Source organism: Canis lupus, chromosome 3, assembly GCF_011100685.1.
Source record: "Canis lupus familiaris isolate Mischka breed German Shepherd chromosome 3, alternate assembly UU_Cfam_GSD_1.0, whole genome shotgun sequence".
Lineage (NCBI taxonomy): Eukaryota > Metazoa > Chordata > Mammalia > Carnivora > Canidae > Canis > Canis lupus.
Window position 1 is genome coordinate 24,279,267 of NC_049224.1, and position 25,135 is coordinate 24,304,401.

Below are 25,135 nucleotides of genomic sequence, written 5' to 3' on the forward strand. Positions count from 1 at the left end.
CACTTATTGCTACCAAAATACAAGCTTTACCATAGCAATTTAGATACTACGCATAAAAATTAACATTAACTTTACTCTCTGGAGTGTTTCTTGGCATTATAACTAATTGTTACAAAATGCATCTATTCATTTCTGGGATTCAGTCATCATTATTTTTAAACAATATTTTGTACAGTATCTGGCAACTAATATATTCTACTGCAGATTTAGTTGGCATGATAATGGCAATTGATTTTAGTCAAAAATGATTACACATATGTGCACAGTGAATGGAAAATGTATTCTTTTAAACGAGGTTAGTTCATGTGAAATGGCTGGATACACAAAACATGCATTCTGTTTAGCAGTTTGGCTTGTTATCATCATTTGAATTATTATTGCCTTTTACCACTTAATGCTCAGAAACTGTTTTTCTTCGAAAGTGTGCACTGAAGTCTCTTCTGCTACATTAATATGCTTTTTCCAAAAACACGTTCCAAATGTACTCCTTTAAACTATACTTGAAGAAAAGCAACACACAAATTAAACTCTACTGTATAAAAACAAACCCAAAGACAAAAATCTCACCTAAAATGAAACCCCCAATTTTTTTGAAACCCCCAATCTTTATTACAGTTTTCTTATTAAAACACAAATAAAATCGACACTCTCAGAAGATAAATGTAAAGGCCAGAGACACAAATTTCTGAGGAGAAACACTTTAAAATATGTTTCCTAGACGCAAATACTTTTACAATATTTCAAGCACATATATTAAGTCTGTAATACTGCTTAGATAACTGTATTTACGTGAGTCACTTATATTTATTGTTTGAGTACTTTTTCAGAATTGCCTATGCTTTTAAATGTTTAAAAGTCCAGATGAGAGTTGTGGAAGGTGTTACAAAATAATTGAAATAAATAGGCTACATATGGAACAAAAACCATATTTCCGAGAATCTTCAGTCCCAAAACCCTGAAATAATTACACATGAAAAAAGTTATCTACCTTTGAAACACGAACTTAAGGAATATTCGAATAAGCAGGCACTGCTCTAGAAGGTAACTGAGCCTTTCTACACAAGAGAGTCAAACTCAAACTTTATGAGTGTTAAGTAAATTCTGGACTAGGAGAAAGACTCGATAGAAAGTTCACATGTGCGGGTTCAACATTATAATCAGGTTAATTCAGATGCCTACACCTACTCTTCAGAAAGGACCCCAATTTTTTGAAGACTCTTTCTCCTATAGTTCTAAAAATATGTAAAATCTCCCTAGCCATTCTAGCCTTCTGGCTTTGAACGTACACTGCTTATATGTCAAGGATGCCGTCAACAACACATCTACAGGCTGCCCTCAGTGCAAAACCAAAATGACACTTATGTGACAGTGCTTGATAAAACTGTGATGTGCCACATGAATGTGAAGTGCTATTATTATTCCCACCACAGACTCCAGACACCATGCTGAGAGTATGGGACAAGGACTTGGCAAGAAAGTGGATCTTTCTGTGAACCTAAAATAGTTTAGATTAGGAGAAAAGTTTTGTTTTGATGAATTTTGTTCTTCCCTAAACAGTTTGTATTACTCTCTGAAAGCTGAACCTGCGACAGAGAAACCAGGCAATCCAGAGTGAGCTGCTGTTTACTGAATTCGCCTAAAGTCACAATTTGCTTTGCAATGAAGACGCAAGCTCTCATTCTAGAGAAATAAATTGTGGTCTGGATTACTGGTACACATTTCTCATCCACCTGTCAAACCTAACTCTCTATGACTTACCAGTGATTTCTGTATTGTATTTTCACCAACCTGAAGTATTTTCAACTAAATTATAAAAGAATAAATATTGGCCAGATTACTAGGCTATCATTTACAGATTAAATATAGAGTGACAACAACAACAAAATCCATCAACCACCTCTGATTAATTTTATTCATAAAATACTTCAAGTCATTTATAAAAGTTGCACTTTATGATTGATTATTTTACTTTATCTGAAGCACAACAAACAGAAGCATTAATGGCACAAAAGATAATGTTGAAACGATCGGGAGAATAATTCTAGGTATAGCCATGCTGTAAAACATATTCATTAATATAAAACATATTTTCAACAACACAGCCCTTGAAGTACGGATTTTTTTTTTCTCTTTTTCTAAGTAGTGGCTAGGTGGTAATGGCTATTTGTGGATTTCCCTGACATTGCTATTTAATTAACATTACTAGAAAACACCATTAAAATAGACTTCAAGACTATCAAGACAGATTAAAAGGAAAATAAGTAAAAAAAAAAAAAAAAAAAAAAAAGGAAAATAAGTCCTACAAAGTAAATATTCCAAGATTTCTGGTTTACAAATCATTAAATATCAATTATTCATTTTAATACTATATTAATTGGAAACCAGTAAAGAGCAATGAAAAGACCATGGCTTTGGAGGGGAGCTGATCTGGGTTCAAATCCCACCAATGCTATGGTGTGTGTGGCTATGCAAGCCTGGGCATATTACAGAACTTCTCTAAAAATCCACATCCCACCCTTTTAAGTAGGGATAATAATATGGGGATGATGATAGTAAAAATACAGCAATTTTATGAAGATCGTATAAGAGAGTCTGTACGAACAAGTATCAAATTCGTGCTTTCTGTCCATTCAGTAAAAAAAAAACAAAACAAAACAAAAAAAAAAACAGAAATCCTCTTTTGACAGGCAGGGCGCAAATACATACCCACTCTGGCTAAGCACTGTGTTAGAAGCATTACGCAGACTATCTGGAACAAGGAAATTACATAAAAGTATGAACTGATAACTGGTATTACACAAACTATATGAATGTTTATTTGAATTATTTACTGTTCAAAAAGTTTTAAAGGCCTAACAGATTTTGATATTGCTGTAATAGCACCCATCAATGGGAGCTTTTTAAAAATTGGAGTTTTTTTCCTGTTTTTAAAACAAGATGTATAATAAGGGGCATATGGCAAAGCAATATTTTACTAATGAGTAAAAGCAAATTGAAAAAATAAATAAAAATAAATAAATAAAACCAAATTGAATTTTTACACTATTAACAATTTCACTTTTCCTATGCCGCAATTGTACGTTGTTTCTAAAACCCAGAAAAATACAAAGAATATCTATGAAGCCCAGAAATAATCTACACTTACTTTCTCTGCATCCAATTATGGACTCAATAATGTGGCCTGTGCTGTTGTCATGTGCATAATATAGAAATCTCCACTGATTTAATATCACAATAAAAACCATATGCATATATGTGTTAGGACCAAGGGACTGTTTCCAAGTTTGGAAACAGATTTATCAATGTTGTGACCTTACCTGGTAAATAGACTGCTGTGCCTTCCACTGACTCTTCATTAATGCCAATCAGGAAACCGGTTTCATTAGAAGTTTCCAGAAGGGAAAACGACGGTGTTGCGAGCTCAGTATGTAACTCTGCAATGCTTACTGTGGCCTGATTATTGGAATCAAGAATCCTCGCTGATACTTGCTGGTCAGATGCTGCTACTGTGTAATCCTCCCCTCCGATCAAGGCTGCTTGTGTTTCAGGGTTTATTTCCAGAGAGGAAGGAACGGTGGGCCTCTCAGAAGTCTGTGGGCTGGGCTGAGGCATGACATCTGCCTCAACTCCATAAACTGCAGAAGCAGAAGTAGAATGTGGCCACAGTGTAGCACCTTCTAACTTAATTTCACCTGCAGTTGTGACCACAGTTCCAGCCTCGGGTGTTCTAACATGGTTCTTCATTGTCTCTCCAGACAGTTGAATATTGGTTTGGGTTTGAGAACCTTGGAGAATCTCAGTTCCTTCTTCAGCAGTCGGCTTTGTGGGAGAAGCTTCTGTTGGTTCTAATAACTTAGGATTACTTTCATCTTCTGAAGGCTCTAATCCAGTGTCAGGAGATAAGGATGGAGGCTCGGTTATGTGAAAGGGCTCTTCGCTCGATGATGTGAAAGTCACTTCAGTGTCTGCAAGTTTTCCTGGAGACCCGTGAGCCATGCCAGCATCTGTACCAGGCACAGCACCGGCCTGGGGGCCCTCTGCCTGCTCAGAGGCTCCGCTGCCTACGTAGCCGGTGAGCGGAGATGATGGTGTTTGGAAGGACAACTTGGCAAAAGCTGAAGCTGCCGATGTTGTATCAGTGTCATCCGAGGGATTGGATCCTTCTATCACGTTAGGTGCCTCTGTCAAACTCTGAGCCATATGGTGGATAGTACCAATACTTACGTAGGGTGTAGGATCGATCAGTGCCTCCTCGGCTCCTGATGAGAATTCTGGCTGGAAAGAAGGAGCTACGTATTTCTTTTCTTCATACTCATCCCGTGGCTCCAAGTGGCCCAATGTTGATATAACTTCACTTTGGTCTGCAATAGCTTGACCGTCAGACAAAGTACTTGATTCGAAGGTGTCATCCAGGGCTTTTGCTTCGCTTTTTGGTTCCTCGGTCTCTGGAGTAACTGTGGCAGATGGACTAGGGATGGGCAGGGAGGTCGCTGTGGGAAGCCAAATATCTAATTCTGTTTCTGTGCTGGGAACAGGGATCCTGGTTGTGAAGATAAAGCCCGTATGGTCTAAGCGGCTTCTGTCTTCCGAAGGCATCGATTCACTATGCGTTGTCTGAGTGTCATTAGCCAGAAGAGTGTCACCAGAGCCCTCGAAGTTTTCTTCAGTTAAAGAAAGGTTAACAGCTGCCTCATACTTCTCTTGAACTTGGGCACTTTCTTCACTGCTGCCATGGGGTCCGGCTAGTACCTCTGGATCTATGTCCGTCTGCATCCCAAGGATGTCTACATATATAGGTTTAGTGTGATCGATATCTATGATAGTATTTTTATCTGATGTCAACTCAGGGAGATGTTCAAGGATGGTGCTCTCTGTAATTGTCAGTATTAAATCCTTGTCCTCTTTGTCCAGATCTATAATAATGTTTTCAGTGGTTGTTCTTCTGTTAGGCTTGACAGTGGAATCCTCAAACCCTTTGACATGGTCTTGGAAGCTATCTGCAGCACCTTCTGTGGACCTCTCATATGACCTTGTGCTTGACAGTGTGCTAGTTGGAGCAGGGGAGCTTTCATTCTGCTCTACATGAAGAGGCAGCAACACTGAAACTGTTGGGAATCCATCAACAGTAACAGCTTTAGCACTTGGAACCTCGGGATGTTTTTCCAGGGATCTATCAGAAACAAATGTGGTGCTTCCTTGCCTGCTTGCCTGAGTAGTTCCAGAAGTGTGGACTAAATCAACCATATCCAGTTCCCCAGATCCCTCTCCAGAATGTTCATAAAGCAAGTCAGACGGTTTAGGTGCTGATGTAACAAATCCTTTGGCCATTTCAAGACCGTAAGTTCTAGCCAGAAAGTCGGAGGGAGGGGTCGCTGTTTCTTTTGTTTCTGCCGTTGGAGAATTCTCGTTAGAGACTGGTTCGGTCATCGGTTGTGGTCTACTAGTCTGGATTTCTTCTGCCCAACCGTGAGTCTCATGTTGGGGATGTTCAGCATCTGTGGAGAAAGTGAGAGGTGCCGTAGAAGGTCCTGCAGTTGTGGTGTCACTTACAATTTCTAGTAAGGTCGTGCTGGATGCTGTCTCACTATCTTCAGAGAGGCTGTCTGTTTTGGAGATGGGTGGTCCAACTTCGTGTGCTACATTTTCCATTCCCTCATAGTCTTCCGTTGTATTGCTTATGTGGCTGGTTTCTGAACTCTCCATTTGAGAAACCTGGGGATATAATGTGCTCATGATTTGTTCCATTTCAGTAAAATTCACTGGCACTGTAGTGGCCAAAACTTCTTCTCCTGATCCCAGTCCAGAGAATAAAAGATCAGTGTCTGCCTCTTTAATTATTGGCGTCACAACTTTGGGAAAAGGTTTTATAGTTTCCTCCTTTTCGACTGGAGAATCTGTGACTACACTTTCAGCTGATACAGATTCAGTCACTGAGGTAGTAGCTAAGAAAAGATGGGATTTTTCAGTAACTTCAGGGAGAGCAGTATAGGGTCCCAAGCCTTTTGCATCTGGATCTGGAGTAGACACATCAGTGAAGGAAATGCCTTCCTTCTCCATTTCCTCACCAATACTGTCAGTTCTCTTCATTGTTAGCGTAGAATAATCTGTGGTTCGGAGTCCAGTTTCAGTAAAGGTTTGTGAATCAAAATTTATTTGTTCTGGTGCAACAGAGCTTTGAGGGGATTCAAAAGAGTTTGGTTCTTCAATCTCTTCCTCTGATGCTGTCTCACTTTCAGTTCCCTGCTGTACAGGGTTGATTTCTTGCAGGGACCATAATTTGGCTGGCTCCATAGTCTGAGGAAAGGTCACTGAAACCGTGCCATCTACTCTCACTTCCCCTTCGGTTGTGGCTGCTTCAGTACCTTCAGCTTCTGCGGTTGGTAAAACGGTGGACCTTTATTGGCATCATTAATAGCACCTTCTTCTCCCAATCCTTGGTCAATAAATGGGGAATCTGTACCAGAAGCATTTCCCATGGTACTGGGAAACACGTGGTCCACAGAAGTGCTTGCTGAGACCAACTCCTCACCTGAGCCCTCAGCTGAGGCTGTCAACTCTTCCCAAGGGAAGGCGGAAGTGCTGACGGAGGTGCTACTAGGTCCTTCCGGGTCAGCTCTGTGGTTGCTATGATCTGAAGCAGGTACTACAGATGATGAAATCTGGGTATCTTTAGATGCTGCATCCCCAGAGCCTTCCATCATTACTGTTTCTTCTTCTGTAGGATAAGTTACCGTTGAGTACTCTCTAAAGTCACCACTGAAATCTTCTTCCAAGGGAAAATCTGTAGAAAAGCCCTTTATTTCTGGCCCATGATTTTGTTCTCCCGAGACTTCTGAAATCAAGTTTTCTTTGAATGTTTGGCTTGTAATTTCAGCAACCTCTCTGTCCATTACAGTACTCAAAACTAATCCTGTCGGCTCAAAAGGGAATATAGTTTCCACATGGGGAGACAAAGTGCCAGCTGCTTCCTTTTCGGTTGGAATTCCAGACTCTAAATTTAATGAAAATGAAGCAACAGTGGCTGTTTCTGGGTCAGCAGCAGCTTCTCCAGAGCCTGGCTCCAGAGAGAAAGAGATAGGCCTACCCGGAAGAGTGGACAGCCCTTCCTGAAACCCAGATTGACTGCTACTGCTGGGCTTAGCAGTCTGTGCCCCTAGATGGTCTAAAACACTTGTTTCCGTGGAGACAAGAGCAGAACCTGTCATTGCCTTTTCAGGCTGTGTGGGTTTTGTGGAGGACATAAGACTGTTCCAGGTAGCAGAGGCTGAATGGCTAGATGTCACTTCACTCGAGCTTTCTAAATCAGAGGGTAAAATCAATTGATCTGATCTCTGTGTGGATACATGTACCTGCTCTGTAGAAGCTGTGCCTGTGGTGCCCTCTTCCTCCTCCTCTTTCCTTCTCTTTCCCTCAAGAGGTGGCCTGAAGACCCACTCAGGTGTGTCTGTTTCCCCTACAAATTTCGTTGGTGCTACTTCTGTGGAAGGTTGTTGAGAACTGGAATGAAAGGTGGTTGCAGGAATATCAGAAAGACTCTCTGTGATCGTGGTCTTGCTAGTGGCTAAAGTAACCAGCGTATCTGTAATATTTCTCTGTGATAAATCAGTTGCCACAGTGAACATTGTATTTGTATCTTCTTCTGTTTCCCCAGAGCCTTCCGGGAATGGAATTGAAGGACTCCCCGAGAGCTCTACATTTTCTTGAGGGGCTATTTCTACCCAGCTTTCTACAGTGGACAATGGGCCATGAAGGAGGACATTTCGTGTGAAGGTGACTGATACGTCCTCTGAAACATCTGCCGACACAGAACTTGGGACTACATTTGGAGCAGGCGTGACCGAAGTACTTTTTTCTGCCTCTTCACCAAATGTCACCTCAGTAGCCTTTGAAGAGATCATTTTTTGAGACTCCTGATCAGTAGCAGCATCTCCTGAGGACTCTTCAGAAAACAGAGGTACATGTTCTATAGGTTCATGGACCAGATTATCAAGCTCAAGGCCTCTCTCTGGGGTCGACTCTGGCCCGTCTGTGGCTTCTCCTTCATGGAATGGGACTGTGGGGAAAACATCAGGCTCACCACCTGAAAAGTGTTCTGGAGTTTCAGGGTAAGTCTCAGGCCTCCAGGTCAGTTCAAGCGACTCAGTTGTTTCTTTTGATTCATTAGGCTGCACGGCAGTAGACAATCCATTCTCGGCTACCACAAATGGATGTGTTTCACTTTCACTGCTATGTGAAAAATTTTGAGAAGGTGCCACACTCTCAAACTGGCCACGCCTTGCCTCTGCTGCTTCTGGGTCCTTGGGCACGGTGGTGACTAGCTGTTTCCCATTAATGTACTGCACTGATGGGGTGGTCGTTACGTCGGTGGCGTTGGTACACTCTTCGTCTTCCTCTTCATCCTCTTCACTGTGGTACAATGTTATTTCAATTAACTCAGGTAAACTTAGAACGTGCTCTGGATCTGTTTCTTCACTACAAGGTTCATCTTCTTTAGACTCTGAATCTATTGGATGACCAATTACACTCAAATCACTCATTCGACCTGAAAGAAACAAAGAGTTTTCACAATACTTGAATAGAAGATTTGGCAGTGTTGAACAGAAGAAATCGATAGCAAGCCTGGCTGATCACACTCACGCACACAGAGGATTCAAATCTTTTCACATAAAGTACAATCACCCTTCAACACATGATTCTCAGTCTCCAAGTCTGCGGATTCACATGAACAATAGGAGAAGTAAATCCAATACAAGGTCATAGAAACACGTTATGGAAACTCCTCAACACGTTTAACAAAGCTACAGTCTTCAAATGAAACAAGGAGTCACATATGCACATTATAATCGTGAAATGTGGGAATTCGAATGTGTGTGAACTGAAAAAAAGAAAAAGAAAAATTAAGATCATCTCACCAGATCATACAGAAAAGTTGAGTGACTGTCGGTTTAGGTAAGGGGAGGCTGAGACGCCCTCTAGTCAACAAGGAAACGAGAAGAGATTTCTTCTCTTGCCATAATCTATCTTGAGAAGTTCAAGAGAGGCTTCTTTATGGTCCTTCCACAGGGCAACAGCAGCCCCTCCCCAGTGTAACAGTGAGACAAGATCTAGAGGCTAGGCTGCAGCCACAGGCCGGATGCGAGGGCAGGAAGGCCTGGGGGTGGGGGAGGGCTCCGCGCAGGGACAGCTCACTGCCATCACCAGGAAGGAAGAGCCCACCACACTTTACACCATTGTCCTTCGTGAGGAATGATCTGGAACGGGTCAGTTATAGTTCTTTTTATTAACATGTTCTCCATCGGAAGTTGAGGAGTCACATCTAAACATCTGAACTAGCAAACTTTAAATCACACACACCCTCTGAGCACTCCCTAGATTGTAAATTGCTATAAGGTACCAACTACTAAGCTCAAGGGACTCCTTTGCTTCCAGAAATAGGCCAGCAAAACTCCCTGTTTGGGCACCAGGAAGGAAGAAATTCGGGGCCCCGACTTTCATCAGAGTGGAAGTCAAGTGTCCCAGGAGAGGGCTTTGCCACTATGGTGCAGGTGTCCTAGTCCCAGTGTCGCGATCCTGTGAGAAGGTGCCCATGGGCCCAAAGACCCATGAAGAAGACAGAGAGCAGCACAGAGGACATACGGCATCTCGCTCTCCCACCCCAGGAATACCTCTGTAGAATTAATACCACTGTAGAATTAATAATTTTCAGCCCAGCCCCATTCATGCCACATGTGCTCAGGCTAAACCCAAGAAGCTTACAGAAGGAATAATTATGACGGAGCCATCCCTTCCCCCCATCAGTAGGGAGCCTGTTCCTGTAGCAAGAAGCCACTCCCTTCCATGTACGAAAGGATCCACATCCAGCATTTACCGATAAGTCAGAAGAGAAAAAACTCTATTGAGAAGGAACCAGTCTTGCTTGTAGTAGTTATGCATCAACATACATTCAGAAGTATATGAACCATCGATAAGAAGTCAAAGAAGCCCCTCTATGTTTCTAACTATGGTTTGCTAGAAAATCAAAGACCACAAGACCTTTATGTAACTGGAAGACATATACTATATTTACCTTTATCCCTTGCACCCTAATAAAAGCAAAAAAGAAAACTCTTCTGTATATCCCATCTTCACTGCATAATCTCCATAAACTATTACTTGCATAGGGCTGGGTTATTCTTACCCTAATCATATGTCCAAAACCAAGTCTCCCTCCCATTCCACCTCATACATTCAGCCTTTCAGCTATGTAAACAAAGGTTTATACGTATTCAAATGAATAAAAAATACTACCATAAGGGAAGTGAGATCAGCGCATAACTCTAGTATATTACAAAAACATAAATACAAATGATTTCTGCCACAGATGCTGCAACAACTCTTAACTGCAAACAAGAAAATGACTAAATGCCTTATGTTTTTTTAAAAAAAATATAATTAAAAGCATAAGTTTGTTCACTGAAGTTGTTACTATGATCTGACAGTGACTCGTGGCGTATACGTTTTAAAAGAGGACACACACACACAAAAAGGACACAATAAAATCTTCACATAATGACACCTCTTAATATGGCTTGCAGTGAAGCCCACTTTTTTGCTATGAAAAAAAATGGGAGATAATATACATGTACATACATGTATATGAGAATGCCTTTGTACAAATGAATCTTTTGAAATATCACATCAATAATTTTATCGAATCACCAAATTAAGTAGTCTCTCATTGCTAATACTATCTTAACATAGTTGAGGTAAGCCAGACTCAGTTTAACTATTTTGTACGACTTTAACAGCATTTAACTGGAGCTTCACAAACATGCCTCTCTTAAGTTGCTAATACTCTCGTTTTATATTCAACCCTTTGCACTAGGTTTCATGAGGTGTAAATAAAACTAGAATTCACATTAAGAAGTATCACACGTGTGAACACTAAATTCACACATTTTTCATTTAAATACAAAAGAACTTTAAATAGGAAACATAGGTCTGTGTCAAGCATATAAAGAAGCCCCATCCCATTTGTACTGTTTTATAAATAATGGAGATAAAACCAATCATTCAGCCAAGCTTCTCCAAACAAACATAAGATAAATAAGGAAATAACTGCCTGATATTGTTTATTTATAAACTCCTAGGCCAGGAACAGGGTAAATAACACTCTTCGCCATCATAGGTTTATATAGGTTTCTAAATAAATTCCTTACTTAAAAAATAGTATAAAAAAAAACTGATATAAACATATCCCATGACCTTCTTAGTGAATATAAATGGAGGTCCCATCAATGTATGTTGTTGGTAGCTCTAAAAATAAGTGGAGTGTTCTGTCTCCCTTTCTAATATCAGAAAGGGAGACTCCTAACTCTGGGAAACGAACTAGGGGTGGTGGAAGGGGAGGAGTGTGGGGGGTGGGGGTGAATGGGTGATGGGCACTGAGCGGGGCACTGGATGGGATGAGCACTGGGTGTTATTCTGTATGACGGCAAATTGAACACCAATAAAAAATAAATTTATTATTAAAAAAATAAGTGGAGTGAAGAAATAGAAAGAAAGAGAACGCTAAGGTATGTCAGTGTGCCAACTGTCAGTGTGTCAAAGGAACTGACATGACATGATGTTCACTTAAATGTTTTACAAAGGAATGAATAATTTAAAATAAAATGCTTTTTTTTCCTCCAGGAAAGAAAACAAAGAACTATAATTGTAACCTTATATGCTAATTTCATTGACTATCAATTCTTACTAAATCGACTTAATTCAATTAATAAAAGACCCTGGCATTCACTTTATGGTCTCTAATTTTAGTTCCAATGAACAAAGTATTCCATTGTTTTAGTCCATTTTCCACTTGGATAAGGAACCTCAAGATTTCTTATTGCACATGGATCTACGGCGACTTCCCTTAGCATTTTAGACCATCATCACAGTATTTTACCAAAAGATTCAACTGTGAGATGCAATATCTTCCATTTTCTGCCCTAAATAATTATATCGCAATATCTCACTCACAGCAATTCAAACATAGCAGAGATGGCCTTTGCATATTCCCAACAAACATATTGGTTTTTGGATACAGAATTAAATTCACTACCGCACCATGCATACCACCCCACTGTACCATCTTCCCAGAAGCCCATTGATTGTACAGAATGTACTACCTATTACGTAGCAGACTATATTGCAGATACTTGCTTACCAACTCCATACAGAGACTTAGGACCTCCAAGAACATCTTCCCAGTCTGGTCCTCTCTGCCTGCCTCTTTCTCTCTTTTAAACAAATGCTCTTGCCAATAGGTTAGAAAAATGGCCTTACTAAACTCTTTTGCTCTTTATTTGAAAAGGAAAATTTTTGAGTGTACATGCTGTAAATGCACCAATCATTACGTTTAATCTAGGATTCCTTCTTGCACCTGCCTCCCAAGTATCTGTTCTGACTTGCTTTTAGGATAGTAGAAAAGGTAGAAACATCTTAAGCTGTTTTGTCTTAAGCTTCTCATTATACCCTGAAGCTGGCAACCACCAAAGAACTATCAGCACATCACACTCAACAGTGACTGAGAAAAGATTCATTTTAAAAAGCTCTCATTTGATATGCATTACAAAAATATTCTACCAAAGGAGAATTCTTAAACAGATACAAAATAAGAGTTGAGATTATTTTGTTTCCTTTTTCCTTATCCTCACAATTAAGTGACTAATACCCATCTTTTAAATAAGCTGTGCCAGCTTCCAAATGGTTTCATCGGATTTCTTTCTTTTTTCTTTTTTTTAAGATTTTATTTATTTATTCATGAGAGAGAGAGAGAGAGAGAGGCAGAGACACAGGTAGAGGGGGAAGCAGGTTCCTCGAGGGGAGCCCTACGTGGGACTCGATCCCGGGATTCCAGGATCACGCCTTAAGCTAAAGGCAGACCCTCAACCGCTGAGTCCTTATCAGATTTCTTAATATCATTCGGGGAGTGAGGGAAAAGTTCATTGTCTAGGGCTTAAGGCCCTAGTGGTAATTTTTGTTTCTACCGACAGATTCTCTACAGATCAATCTACACTGTAGTCTGTCAAGTGCAGCTAGTTTGTTCCCATACTTTTAAAAACTCACAGGGGGTGTGAATGCTATGAAATCTATCCAGTACAGATGGGTGAGTTCTTTCCTACCACCCCATATTCCTATCATTGCTACCTTACTTCTCACCCATATTCTTATTTGCTCCTTTTTTGTTATTCAGTCTTTAAAATTACTTCTTCATCCCTTTCTTGTTACTACCCACACCTACCACACATGTTATTTGAGAGTTATAAGTACTATAATTATTGCAAACCATAAAAGTTTCTTTGTGGGGTGTGGTGGGGGCGGGGACACCTGTGCTATTGTAAAAGCCAGTATCTCGTTCCAAAATTATGATCTGCTCTATTTTGTACTAACGGTACAACCTAATGGGGCAATTAACTTCCCCAGCTCTTAGATGAACAAGTCCTTATAAAAGACTCTCTATTTTAGAATTTTATTCTAGGGATAATATAACTTTTATTTGGATTTCAAGAGTCAAACCACAGAACTCTACACAGTGTATGTATAATCTGTTCTATGTTTATACAAATGTATTTTAACAGCTTGACCTGAATATACTAGTACCACATTTAATAGATTTTTTAATGGCATTTCACACAAAGCTTAATTGCAAGCTGACCCCAAATTATTCACCAAGTATTTTTAAGTACTTCATGGCAGAGCTTTGTGCACACAGCACAAGTCTTCCAGTCATGCTGTTAGCAGACACAAAACATAGTCGCTAAGATGCACAAGCAGCTGGCTAAAGTTCACGTTCTCTTTAGGAAATTTTACTATTTAAGTTTAGGAGCTTTTAATTAAATATAACTATATACCAATTTACTCAGCAGAGAGATATTAGGATCACATTTCTTTAGTAAAATGGATTTCATTTTAATGTGCAACAAAAAATATTTTGTTTCCTAATTTTAAAAACACAATAGGCAATCATACTGAAGTGGCTGAGCAATACTTATAGAATTTAAATAGAAAGTTTGAAGTTCTCTAAGATGTTTATATTTTTATTTTATTTATGATAATAAATAAATTTTTATTTATTTATGATAGTCACACAGAGAGAGATAGAGATAGAGAGAGAGGCAGAGACATAGGCAGAGGGAGAAGCAGGCTCCATGCACCGGGAGCCCGACGTGGGATTCGATCACGGGTCTCCAGGATCGCACCCTGGGCCAAAGGCAGGCACTAAACCACTGCGCCACCCAGGGATCCCTATATCTTTTGATACATATCTATGGGTCCAATAACCAGATAGAAAAAAATGTCTCAATTTCATTCATGTTTGATATGTTCTTAATTAAAATAAAATGCTGGCACCTCAGGAAGCAAAGAAAAATCACCTAACATAATTTTTTTTAAAAAAGATTTTATGTATTTATTTGAAGGGGAGAGAGAGAGAGAGAGAGAGAGAGAGAGAGCACAAGCAGGGGGAGGGGGAGTGGGAGTGGGTGACTCCCCACTGAGCAGGGAGTCCCACAGGGGGCTGGATCCTGGGACCCTGAGATCATGACCTGAGCCAAAGTCAGACCTTAATTGACTGAGCCACCCAAGTGCTCCCACCTAATATATATTTCAATCATATTGTTTCAGACCTCCTAAATTCTCAATATTCTCAAAATTTGATACATTAAAAATGGTGCCAACTCAGTATGTTAAGAAAAATTGACATTAGTAATGAAGATATAAACACCCTCCCCAAATCTCTCCAGATAATTTTGCATCTTTAATTACCTTAATAACTGAAAAATCAAGTGATATTTATATCAATACTCAAACTCTCCAGAGATGAGAGAGATTAATGTAAAGGTTGGGAGACCAGCATTAGATTCTGTGACCCATACCCCTCTATTCACTCTGCCAGCCGAGGTTCACTTGGTACACCTACCGAGCATGCTATCTTACACTGACAGCCTCCTCTTGCTGAGCAAGAATTCGATATTTCTCAATTCATGAATTTTACACCCAGAAAGGGTAATATATGTATATAAACAACATAAGCGTTTCTGATGGCCTCACTTTTAAGAGGCAGACATGCTATAAGGATGATAAATGGGAATCATTTCTTTTCCCCAACTTGAGATAATCCGCTAATAATGCTGTTCCTTCAAGTGGAAAGAATGTGTTTAGATACAGTCATCTGGTCTAAGTGTGCTTAAGGAGATATCACCAAGTGTGGGCTCTTCTTACTTACAGAAAAGGCCCAGGGGACTTCATAACTTAAGTTTGGGACCTTCAAGCATTTCTGCACAATAAAATAAAGAGCTATGCCAAAGAAAAGTAAGCCAGGTTTATTTAGATTTCAAAGTTCCCTAAGATACAACAAACAAAAACCAACCATAGGCAGTACATTTATCATCTTTTTCACTTTACTTCTCCGTCAAAGCTTTAGATGATAGATGATAGATAGATGGATAGATAGAGAGATGGATAGAGAGAGAGATGATAGATAGTAAACAAATATCCCAACACCAGAAAAAGCTTTGGTCAGAATCAAGGGTTTAAAATTTAAGTAAAAGCTTTGAGTAAAGTAAAACAAATGACTCTCATAAATAAATATGTTTATACTTCCTTTTTAAGGCCTCTAAATTATAGCTGGTAAGAAAAACTTCACTAGACACCATTTTATTTTTAATTATGTTACTCCTTTCTCCAAAAGTCAATAGCAGTTTCTGCTCACCTCCTCCACCTGACCTCTTCAACAGGGCATTTGAACGGTCCCATTAACTATCCCCATATGTATCCTCTTCCTTCAGTTCTCTGTTAGAATCCTCTGCTTCTCTGCCTGGGAGCCCGGCAACTCCATGTCCCTGTCCCTGTCTAATTATCTCACTCCCAGCTCGACTTCTGTTCAAGAAGAGCCCTCCCATCCTAACTTGGAATGCTTCTTAAATCCTCCTTTGAACTTCACCCATGCATTTATGAATGATCCAGCTAATGCCCTCAGTTCTCCAGGACATCTTCTCTAAAACTCCTCAGCCCAAACTGCTTGTGTCTTTGATTTGTATGCCATAGGTCTTAGGTCAGGTTGTTTCTGATTTATAAATCCCTTAGCTGTGTTTATATTTTTGTGTCACCTCTCTTTCTAAATTCTGTGTTCCATAATTAAAGTGAGTAAAGGGATCCTTTAAACATGAACGCTCTTCATACTCTTGCCACGCAGCCCCTCTTCAAGAGTTTAGTTGGAAGAACGTCTGCTTGGTTTTTTATCATCAAGAACAAAAATGTTTACATTTTACTAGATTTTGATATTTCCTTTGAAATATGTGGGAATTTTGGGCTGAAGAAACCGTTGTCCTTTGACTGTGGTAGCAGCTTGAACTCTAAGATACAACTAGAGAACTATAGAGATAATGCAAACACTAAAGACTCTTCTGGATATAAAAATCCAGATAATCAAAATGTGCAGACACAGTTTCAATTTCTTTTTTTCTTTCTTTCTTTCTTTCATCATTCACCTTCTTTCCAAATCCAGCATTCATATAGGGCTTATATCAGGGTGGTAATCACTGTTTTTCTCAATGTGAATATATAATGAACAAAGTCACTTTGGTAGTAGAGTCAAAAGAATCCTTCGGACATAACCATATGTATTTGCTTCTAGTTTCCATGTTGATATGGAGAAGGTAACACGGATACAGTAATGTGAAATATTCAGCCTGAATAATTCTAGATATATTTTCTACCTCTTACCATTACTTCTGATTCAATTATAATTATTCCTGAAACTTTTAAACACATATATTTTAATGATATTTAATTCTATTTTCTTCCCTATGTACAGTTGCCAAGACTTGTAACAAAAGATACGCTTCCCAAAATATGTTGAAAGAGCACCATTTCACTCAGAGGAGACTGAATCAGACATACTCTTTTTCTCCTTAAAACTGGTAAAGTACAGCTTCACTAGTAGAGACTTAAAGCGTCCCCTTCCCCAGGAGTGTCTGTATCAGCCAGCTGTCTGCAGGGCAGAAAGCTTTTACTTTACCAGTAATATCCAATACTCACTATATATCAAAATCACGTGAGATGCATTTAAAAGTACAGATACCTAGTAATGGAAAATAAGTGAAGTGAATTTAAGAAAAGAAACTAACAAAAAGTACAAATGCCTGAGCCGCCCACGTCCCCCAGCTAGAAATCCAGATACAAGTTGTCTGATGAGGGAATGGGGTAGTGGGTATTTTTAGTTGGAGGCCCCCTGGTCATTCTAACAAGACAGCCAGGGTTGAGAAACTGAGATGGCAATATTTATACAATGAGCCATATTCTGATATCTTCTCAAACCCCCATGCTCAGAATGGCGTCACTACCTGTAAGCTGCTTGGTGCCTGGTTTAGTGTAGCTCTGGACTCTTCCAGACAAGCTGGGTGGTCGCTCAGGGAGGGAATGAGTGCCCAGAGTTTCCTGTGAAGCCAAATCTAAAGATGCTTCTTATATTATTTCATATTACTTCATTTTTTTATAAAAGATTTTTATTTATTTATTTGAAAGAATGTAAGTGAGCACAGAAAGAAAGGAAGAAGCAGACTCCCCACTGAGCATGGAGCCCAGTGCAGGACTTGATCCCAAGACCTCAAGATCATGCCCTGAGCTGAAGGCAGACGCTTAACCGACTGAGCCACCCAGGCGCCCCTATTTCATATTACTTCATTTTTTTCTTTTTACTAAAGAACGCAAATAGCCTTTATTATGTGTTTTTGCTCACTTACTGTTTCAAGTTGGCTTCCCTGTTAAGCAAAAGATTGTATTATCTCCTTTTCTCCAGCCACACAATAGCTTGATTGAATGACTTTATTTCAACATCTCCAATTATTTCCTGGAAGTGAGTGTGAAGAGATGGGAAGAGAATGTTTCATCTGCAGATAGTAAAATGGCTTCCCTACAGACCAAAGCAAGGTAAGATTGCAGCATAGCGAAAAATGATAACCATACTATACCCCATTATACTCTACAGAAACACACCTTAGGATATTTCCTTTTTCCTTTCTCAACTTAGAAAAACCAAAACCTTCAGAAACTTTCTATACGTAGCACACATTGACAAAGCCACTAAGTCGCCCTATGAGAAGCCAAGAAGACTATGGCACAGAGCCAAAAGACGAAGCCATAGAAGGCAGTCAAGGTAGTGTGTACTGATTATACACGGGTGCAAACAAATCTCGGTATAATAACGTGACACGAGGGTCAAATTTTCATAGACTCAGATGCTGAAATACCATTAAACTTTTCCTCTCATTCCACATTCTTTCTTTCCTATTTAGACTTTATTTATGGAGAAATACTTTATCCATTATCACAATAGTTCCAGCAAGTATTTAGAAGGTTCACCATAGTTTATTTTCCTCCCAAGAATCAAATCATTCTCTTTCAGAACTACCACCTTCTTGCCAATAGACTAGTGTTTTCCTCCTGATTCATATTCAAAAAGTCTAAACACTGGCATATCTTTCTAAGAAACACTGTTTTTTCATACAATAAAACAGGTTCTCCGTTGTTCACGTGATGCCCTAGGATCAAAGACTCTTTTATAATTTCTATCACCTCAGTTATGTTGTCAAAACTTCAAAGTACTTTGATACAAATGAAAAAAATATACAACAGCTTTTACTAAAACACATCCCTATACCTACCCCCCAGCCAGGTTCCCATTCTTAGAATTTTGCTACCAATAAAGCAACTGAATCACCAACTCTTCTTGTACCTGACAAACTGACCTCACTGAGGTGTTATGTTATACATTTTGATGAAAATAGGCAATGCCTTATTAAAAACATACAATTGTCAGCTTTACCTCATTAAAATGAAACCTCAGAGAGCATTTCTTTTTCCTTTTCTTTTATCCCTACTGCTCCTCTCACGATGCACGTCTCTCCCCTTGGCTACATCCCTTCCCTCAAAAACGTTCTGAACACTGTCTGGGCCCATGAATACATTTTTTATTCATTGCACAAATGAATGATCTAAGAGCTATTAAGAAGGAAGAATGTAATCCCTGTGTAGAGAACTGGGGGTTTCCTTGACAACAACAAAAAGACAGCAGGGAATGCCCATGCATTCCATGAATATGCAAGAAGAGACTAAGCCTAGTACCTGGAAAAATTTATAAAGAATTTGTAAAAAGATCTTTTTCTTTGGAAAAAAAAATAAATTGGTACTTATCAAAATCATAAGCCCAATTCTCACACATGAAAAAAAGAGCCTAAAGCTAATGAACTCTACATATAGGTGCTGTAGAATCAATACTGTATTTAAATTTTAAATAAGGGTTGCAGCTGCTTCTGATTTGCACCCAAAATGGCATCATCCTAGACAAACACAGTTCATGGAGGATTAAAATTTTAACAAGCTCTTACACTCACGCAGATACTATAGTATAATTATATTTGGTTTCCTGCGGTATAAAAGTTGAATTTTAAGATAACTCAATTTTTTACCTATTTACAGTACAAAACAATCTAAGTGTTCCTACATTTAGAAGTCCAGAATAAAATAACTACTAAAGCAGAGAGGGGATTAATTTGTACTAAGTAGTTCCCATGTGCCAGGCACTATGCGTACTGCTTTGTTGTCACGGAAGTATTAACTGTGTGATGTGCCTACCGCAGCGACGGACAAGCCCTTGAAGAGATAGATCCCTTTCTCCTCTAAGCAACCTGGTGAGTTTGTAGTATTATTATACATTTTAAATGTTATAACAACTGAGGTCTATCGAGATAAAGCAATTTTGAAGACTAAACAGGCTGAAATCACAATGCTGACAATGAACCCAGTACTGTTTCCAAAGGCTCCTTCTACTGCATCAACTGCCATGTATCTTACGGAGCTAACTGACCTACCCCCCCACGTTCATTGGGAACATCACAAAGCATGCTTCAAAAATCCAGTTCTGGTGTAGTATCTTGTTCATGGTAATTGGTTGACTAACTTGTTGAATAAATGGGAAAACAGATATTTATATATCACATGTATAGGTGTGTACACCTGTGTATACACATGTGATCTTCCTTTTTTCATAATCCCTGTGATTAGAAAAAGAGTAGGGGTCAAAGTTTAGGAATTGTTTTTCTATACAATAATAGCCATTATGTCTATTTTACTGGTAAAAAAATCTGACAGAGAAATTCAGAAATTTCTAGGTCCACACTGCAGATAAGCAAAGGAGAGACCAACTCCAGACTCTCCAGCTTGCAGCACTCGCATCTGTAATATTTCTGAGTCAAAAATCACTTGAATTAAGATGGTATAAACCTTTAACTTGCTTGTTAGAGTATGCAGCCCACTCTTTAAAAAGTAGTTTCATGCCATTTAACTTTACAAGTGTGAAACTCTGAACCACGATGGTTCACAGGAATGCATTTTGAGAAGTTAAACATATTTAACCTACAGAAGATGCTCTCTTTGTCAAATAGCATGAATCACTGAAGAACAGGAAAGTGTATGAGAACACTCCCTCCTGAAGAAGTTGGCTGAATATTTGGTTTCCAGCAACCTGTATAGGTTTTTGGTGAACGCTAAGAAGGCATTCATCTTCCGAAGTGGGCCCTGCCTCTCTGTCGTCCCAGAGTTTTTTGTTTTGTTTTGTTTTTTGTTTTTAATTTTAAAGATTTTATTTATTTACTCATGAGACACACACACACACACACACACACACAGAGAGAGAGAGAGAGAGATGTGGGGGGCAGAGACACAGACAGAGGGAGAAGCAAGCTCCATGCAGGGAGCCTGACGTGGCACTCGATCCCGGGTCTCCAGGATCAGGCCCTGGGCTGAAGGCAGATGCTTAACCTCTGAGCCATTCATTAACCATTTAATGATTAAAGATCCATTTTTAGAAAAATGCCTGATTACGCTTGTGGCCCCTTAGCTCCACTGCTGAGTCTCTGTTGGGCAGCAAGAGGCTAATAACTGGTTTCCAGTCATTTGTTTTTGATCTTCCTCTCCAACAAGGACCAGCTTAAGGGTCTCCCTTCTCATGAAATATCCTCTGACTTCCCTGTCTTCATCGATTCTCTCCTTTGCTGACCTCGAGTGCCATTTATAGTTGGTACCACCTTACCCGGTGTGGAGCTGTGTGTTTCTGTTACTGCCATTATATTTGTGTTTTTTTTTTTTTTTTTTTTTAAAGATTTTATTTATTTATTCATGATAGTCACACAGAGAGAGAGGGGCAGAGACACAGGCAGAGGGAGAAGCAGGCTCCATGCACCGGGAGCCTGACGTGGGATTCGATCCCGGGTCTCCAGGATCGTGCCCTGGGCCAAAGGCAGGCGCCAAACCGCTGCGCCACCCAGGGATCCCCAACCATTATATTTGTGTTAATGCTGGCTTCCCAGAACACATTTACAGTCCTTGGGAGCAAGGCCTATGGTTTATGCTTATTTTGTGCTCTTTTAATATCTGTCAAAGGACGAGGCACACTGTAGCTAGAACTGAAGATAAGTCTTGCTTGACTGGGCTGGGCTGGAAGACAGTGTAGGCCTTTCTCTCGAGTTCATTGCCAGTGACAACTAAGTGGCATTTGTCTTTAGATAAATGCCCCACCTCAGTAGTAGTCTGGATAACTCTAAGTTGCAACTGCAAATGCTATTTTCAGAAAGAATTGGGAAGATAATAAAGCTCCTTTTAGCTATGTGTGGAATAGGTCTTTTATTAAACTTCAGCCTGTGAAGAAGCAAATTCAGTTTCTTAAATTTTTCCTTGAAGTGAGAGGGTTAAAAAAACATTCATAGAGCATCTTAAAAATTGAGGGTCTATCATGTGCTTGTGTAGGTGTGTCTATAGGTGAGTGGCGTGCGTAGGTATGTGCTACACATACAAAATGTTTCACTTAGAAAGACTTTTTAAAAAGGTGACCTCTGATCTGCAGTACTAATCATCTGATCTGCTGCACTAAGCATTTAGAAACACTAAGGTCAATTCTCTTCTTCAAAGTATAGAAACAAAGGGAAGATAGCCTCTTCCCTTTTCATATTTTGACTAATAGAAGAAAAATTCAATCCTTTTCTAGATTTCAGGCAGCCAAGGAGGGATGGGAGAAACCACCCTAACTCCCTGCGGAAAAAAAAATGTGCTTCTGTGGCAGGGAGCCACAGGGGGAGCCCCGCAAAGGGAACCACTCATGTGTGCAAGCACCAGCCCCTTCCAATTTCAGGGATGTGCTCCAAAATTCTGCAGGAAAGAAGCAGCTCAGACCCAGAGCTACCAATTTCAGAATGCTGTTCTCTTGCCATGGCAGGAATCTGAATAGCATACATAGTGCCCCATGTCAGCAGGAAACTCAACCTACACGTGTGACCATCTGCAGTACTTGCCCTTGTTGTCTCACAAATGATCTCTGAAGTTTATACATGAAAATATATGTAAACTGTGCCCTGAAAGCATCAAGCTCTAAGTGAGAGCTTCAGTCAAAAAGACAAACTAGATTTGTTAATTTGCTTTCTTCAGCATCACAGAGTTACTCAAAGGTAACTAACTATCGTTGAATGTGTATTATGATAGTGAGATAAAGTATTGATAATCAGACCAACTTAAAAAAGCATTTACATTAAAAAAAAATCAACTCATTCAGGAATGAATAATTGTTACTGCCTTCTTTTGAATTAGCTGGATCCTATTATTCTTCTTCTAGCTGTGGTCTGAGGCACGTGCTATTTTAGAAACTCCACAAGGTAAGAGGGAGGTCCCAAGAAATTGGGGCTCCTGATCTTCCTTCTCAAATTTTAACCACAACAGTGCAGCGTTGCTGGTATAGTGGTGAGCAGAGCTGCCCATCAAATATTAACCAGAATAGCCACCCTTTTATCTGCTCAAGATATAGTGTCCCTAATAAGATTTTGTTTGAATAAAGGAATCTACTCCTATAATAAAAAATCTGAAAGTAATTTTTCTACATAATCAACTCCATAGAAATGAAAAATATGATTTTGAAAAGTTATATGAAGCAATATTATATGAATATTGTCTTTTATAAAATGACTGTGCATGCAATGAGACATTTGCCTAAGTGTCTATCTCCTGTTCTCAGAACCAATGTCTCTTAATCTTCATCCTCTCCTCAACACCTTTAGCTTTGTGTGCATTTCTCCAAAGTACAAAAAAAAAAAAAAAATACAGGAGGAATTAATCATCTGAGAGTTAGTTCCCAATGATGAAAGCAATAAGGTACCATAATTTTCAATACAGAAACTGAGTAAAATGAATTCTCAGGTAGAGGCCAAAATTCTCTTGCTCAAAATCTCATTAATCTTTAATACCATTGCATTAATAATTTTATCAATATCTTAATATTTGTATCATTTTTTAAAATCTTGGCTTTACACCTGCCTATACTTAGATATAAATGATAAAACTAGCAAAAAAAGAATACTTGACAAAACAAATAACATCCAGTTGGCCTGACAAGTGGTATGTAGTACATATGGACTTGCTTAAAAAAAAAAAACAACTAATAAGCCATCTATTTTAAGGTTATAACTATGAGCATTTGCATAATAGTGCTTGCACTTAATATCTGCACATTTTCCAATAATTCCTTGGTTCAAAGATAACAGCATACCAGTTTTTAAATACATTCACAGTTATGTCACACCAACTTGTGACATTTCAGATGATTTAGAGGAGTGTTCTTAAAAAAATAAAAAGTACAGAATTGAAGAAACTCCTCCCACACCATTAAATCCTGTAGACTTTATACATGTTCACAAAGAAAACCTTTCAATAATTTTTCAAAATGCAGGTGTGCAAATTACTCCTGAAGTAGACAGGAGTCATGTTTTCAGTATCCCCTGAACCACTGTTAAACACACCCCATAGCATTTTTCAGCTCATAAAACTTTTATGAGCTGAAAAGTTCCTTCAGATTTTTTTTAACTGCTAACTACAGTTGCCCTCCAGCAACAGCACCTTAAGTTGTTATTAAGATCCATTTCAGCAAATATAACATAAACGTATCTTGAGTAGCATGTTTTGTTTCATAGTAGTAAAAAAAAAGAAAAAAAATCAAGATTTATATGACTTGCTGAGCTCAGCAAAAAATTATGAATGCCTTGGTTTAGTGTAGCATGGGTGGCATTTTTGCTTACTTGGACATACAATACAGGTAGAGGTTGGTTCTGTGTTTTTGAATAGATTTATATAAGTTCCTACATGAACCAAGGATTTTCCAATCTGGAAAAATGTGCCCTGATACATAAAGAAGTTGGTTTCCAGGCACACATGTATTTTTCCTTATTAAGGTACACCTGCCTTAGAACCCATTAACTTAACATCTGCTTTAAGGTTTTCCCTTGCCAAAGTTCAAGATGCTTGAAAAATTAAATTTCGCATAGAAAACAAGTAAAATTACTAAGAGTAAGCAGTTGGATCTGAGTGAACTTCATCTTATCAAGACAATAAAAAATGCTTTTAGTCTTAAGGAGAATGACATATGTAAAGTATACAAAAATGAGAGGTGAAAGGGTGGGGGGGACTAGATAGAAACAGGCTATAGCTCTACCCTGCGACATCCCCCACTGCCCAACCACACCAGCACTGGAATCTTGGCCTGATGGAGATACTCAACCGTTCCCTTTCCACACAGTTTTCAGACCTATTGTTATCAACGCTGAAGAAAAACTGGCTTGAAAGCAAATCACAGCCCCATGTTTTAAAAGTGGAAGAAGGAAGAGGACACACTGAGGCATGTCTCTCAGCCCCAGATGAATTAAGTTAACAACTTAAATATAAACACACACCTTTGTATAAGTGGTTTCTGAGTCAGGTTACTCAGACCCTCTGTTTTGAGTCACCATTTCCAAAACTTCAATTTTTTTTTTTTTTTCCTGATGACTGTCAGTGCTTCCAGGGCGATCAAGTTTCAGATTTTCTATTTTGTAATTTGATCACCCTAATCTTATCAGTTTCCCATTTGGAAGAGTTTTTAAGTAGAGTAGTTTTTCCTGTTTTCTATACTCTTTGAGCATCCACACTAACATGAGAGTCATCTAAATTGGGAAAAACTTCTGCATAGTCAATCACTCAAGCATTTTTAAAATTTCTCAAATTAACCACTAGTAGTAATTCCTTTTCACTTCTGTTTTTT

At 39.1% G+C, this 25,135-nt stretch overlaps 1 protein-coding gene across 1 annotated transcript in view; it reads right to left on the minus strand.

Annotated features, from left to right (window-relative positions):
• Window positions 1-25,135, minus strand: part of VCAN (versican) — a 111,376-nt gene that overhangs the window by 35,799 nt on the left and 50,442 nt on the right. Inside the window, 2 exon segments of the mRNA XM_038532407.1 lie at window positions 3,318-6,398; window positions 6,401-8,542. Of these exon segments, the coding sequence (XP_038388335.1) occupies window positions 3,318-6,398; window positions 6,401-8,542 (5,223 nt within the window).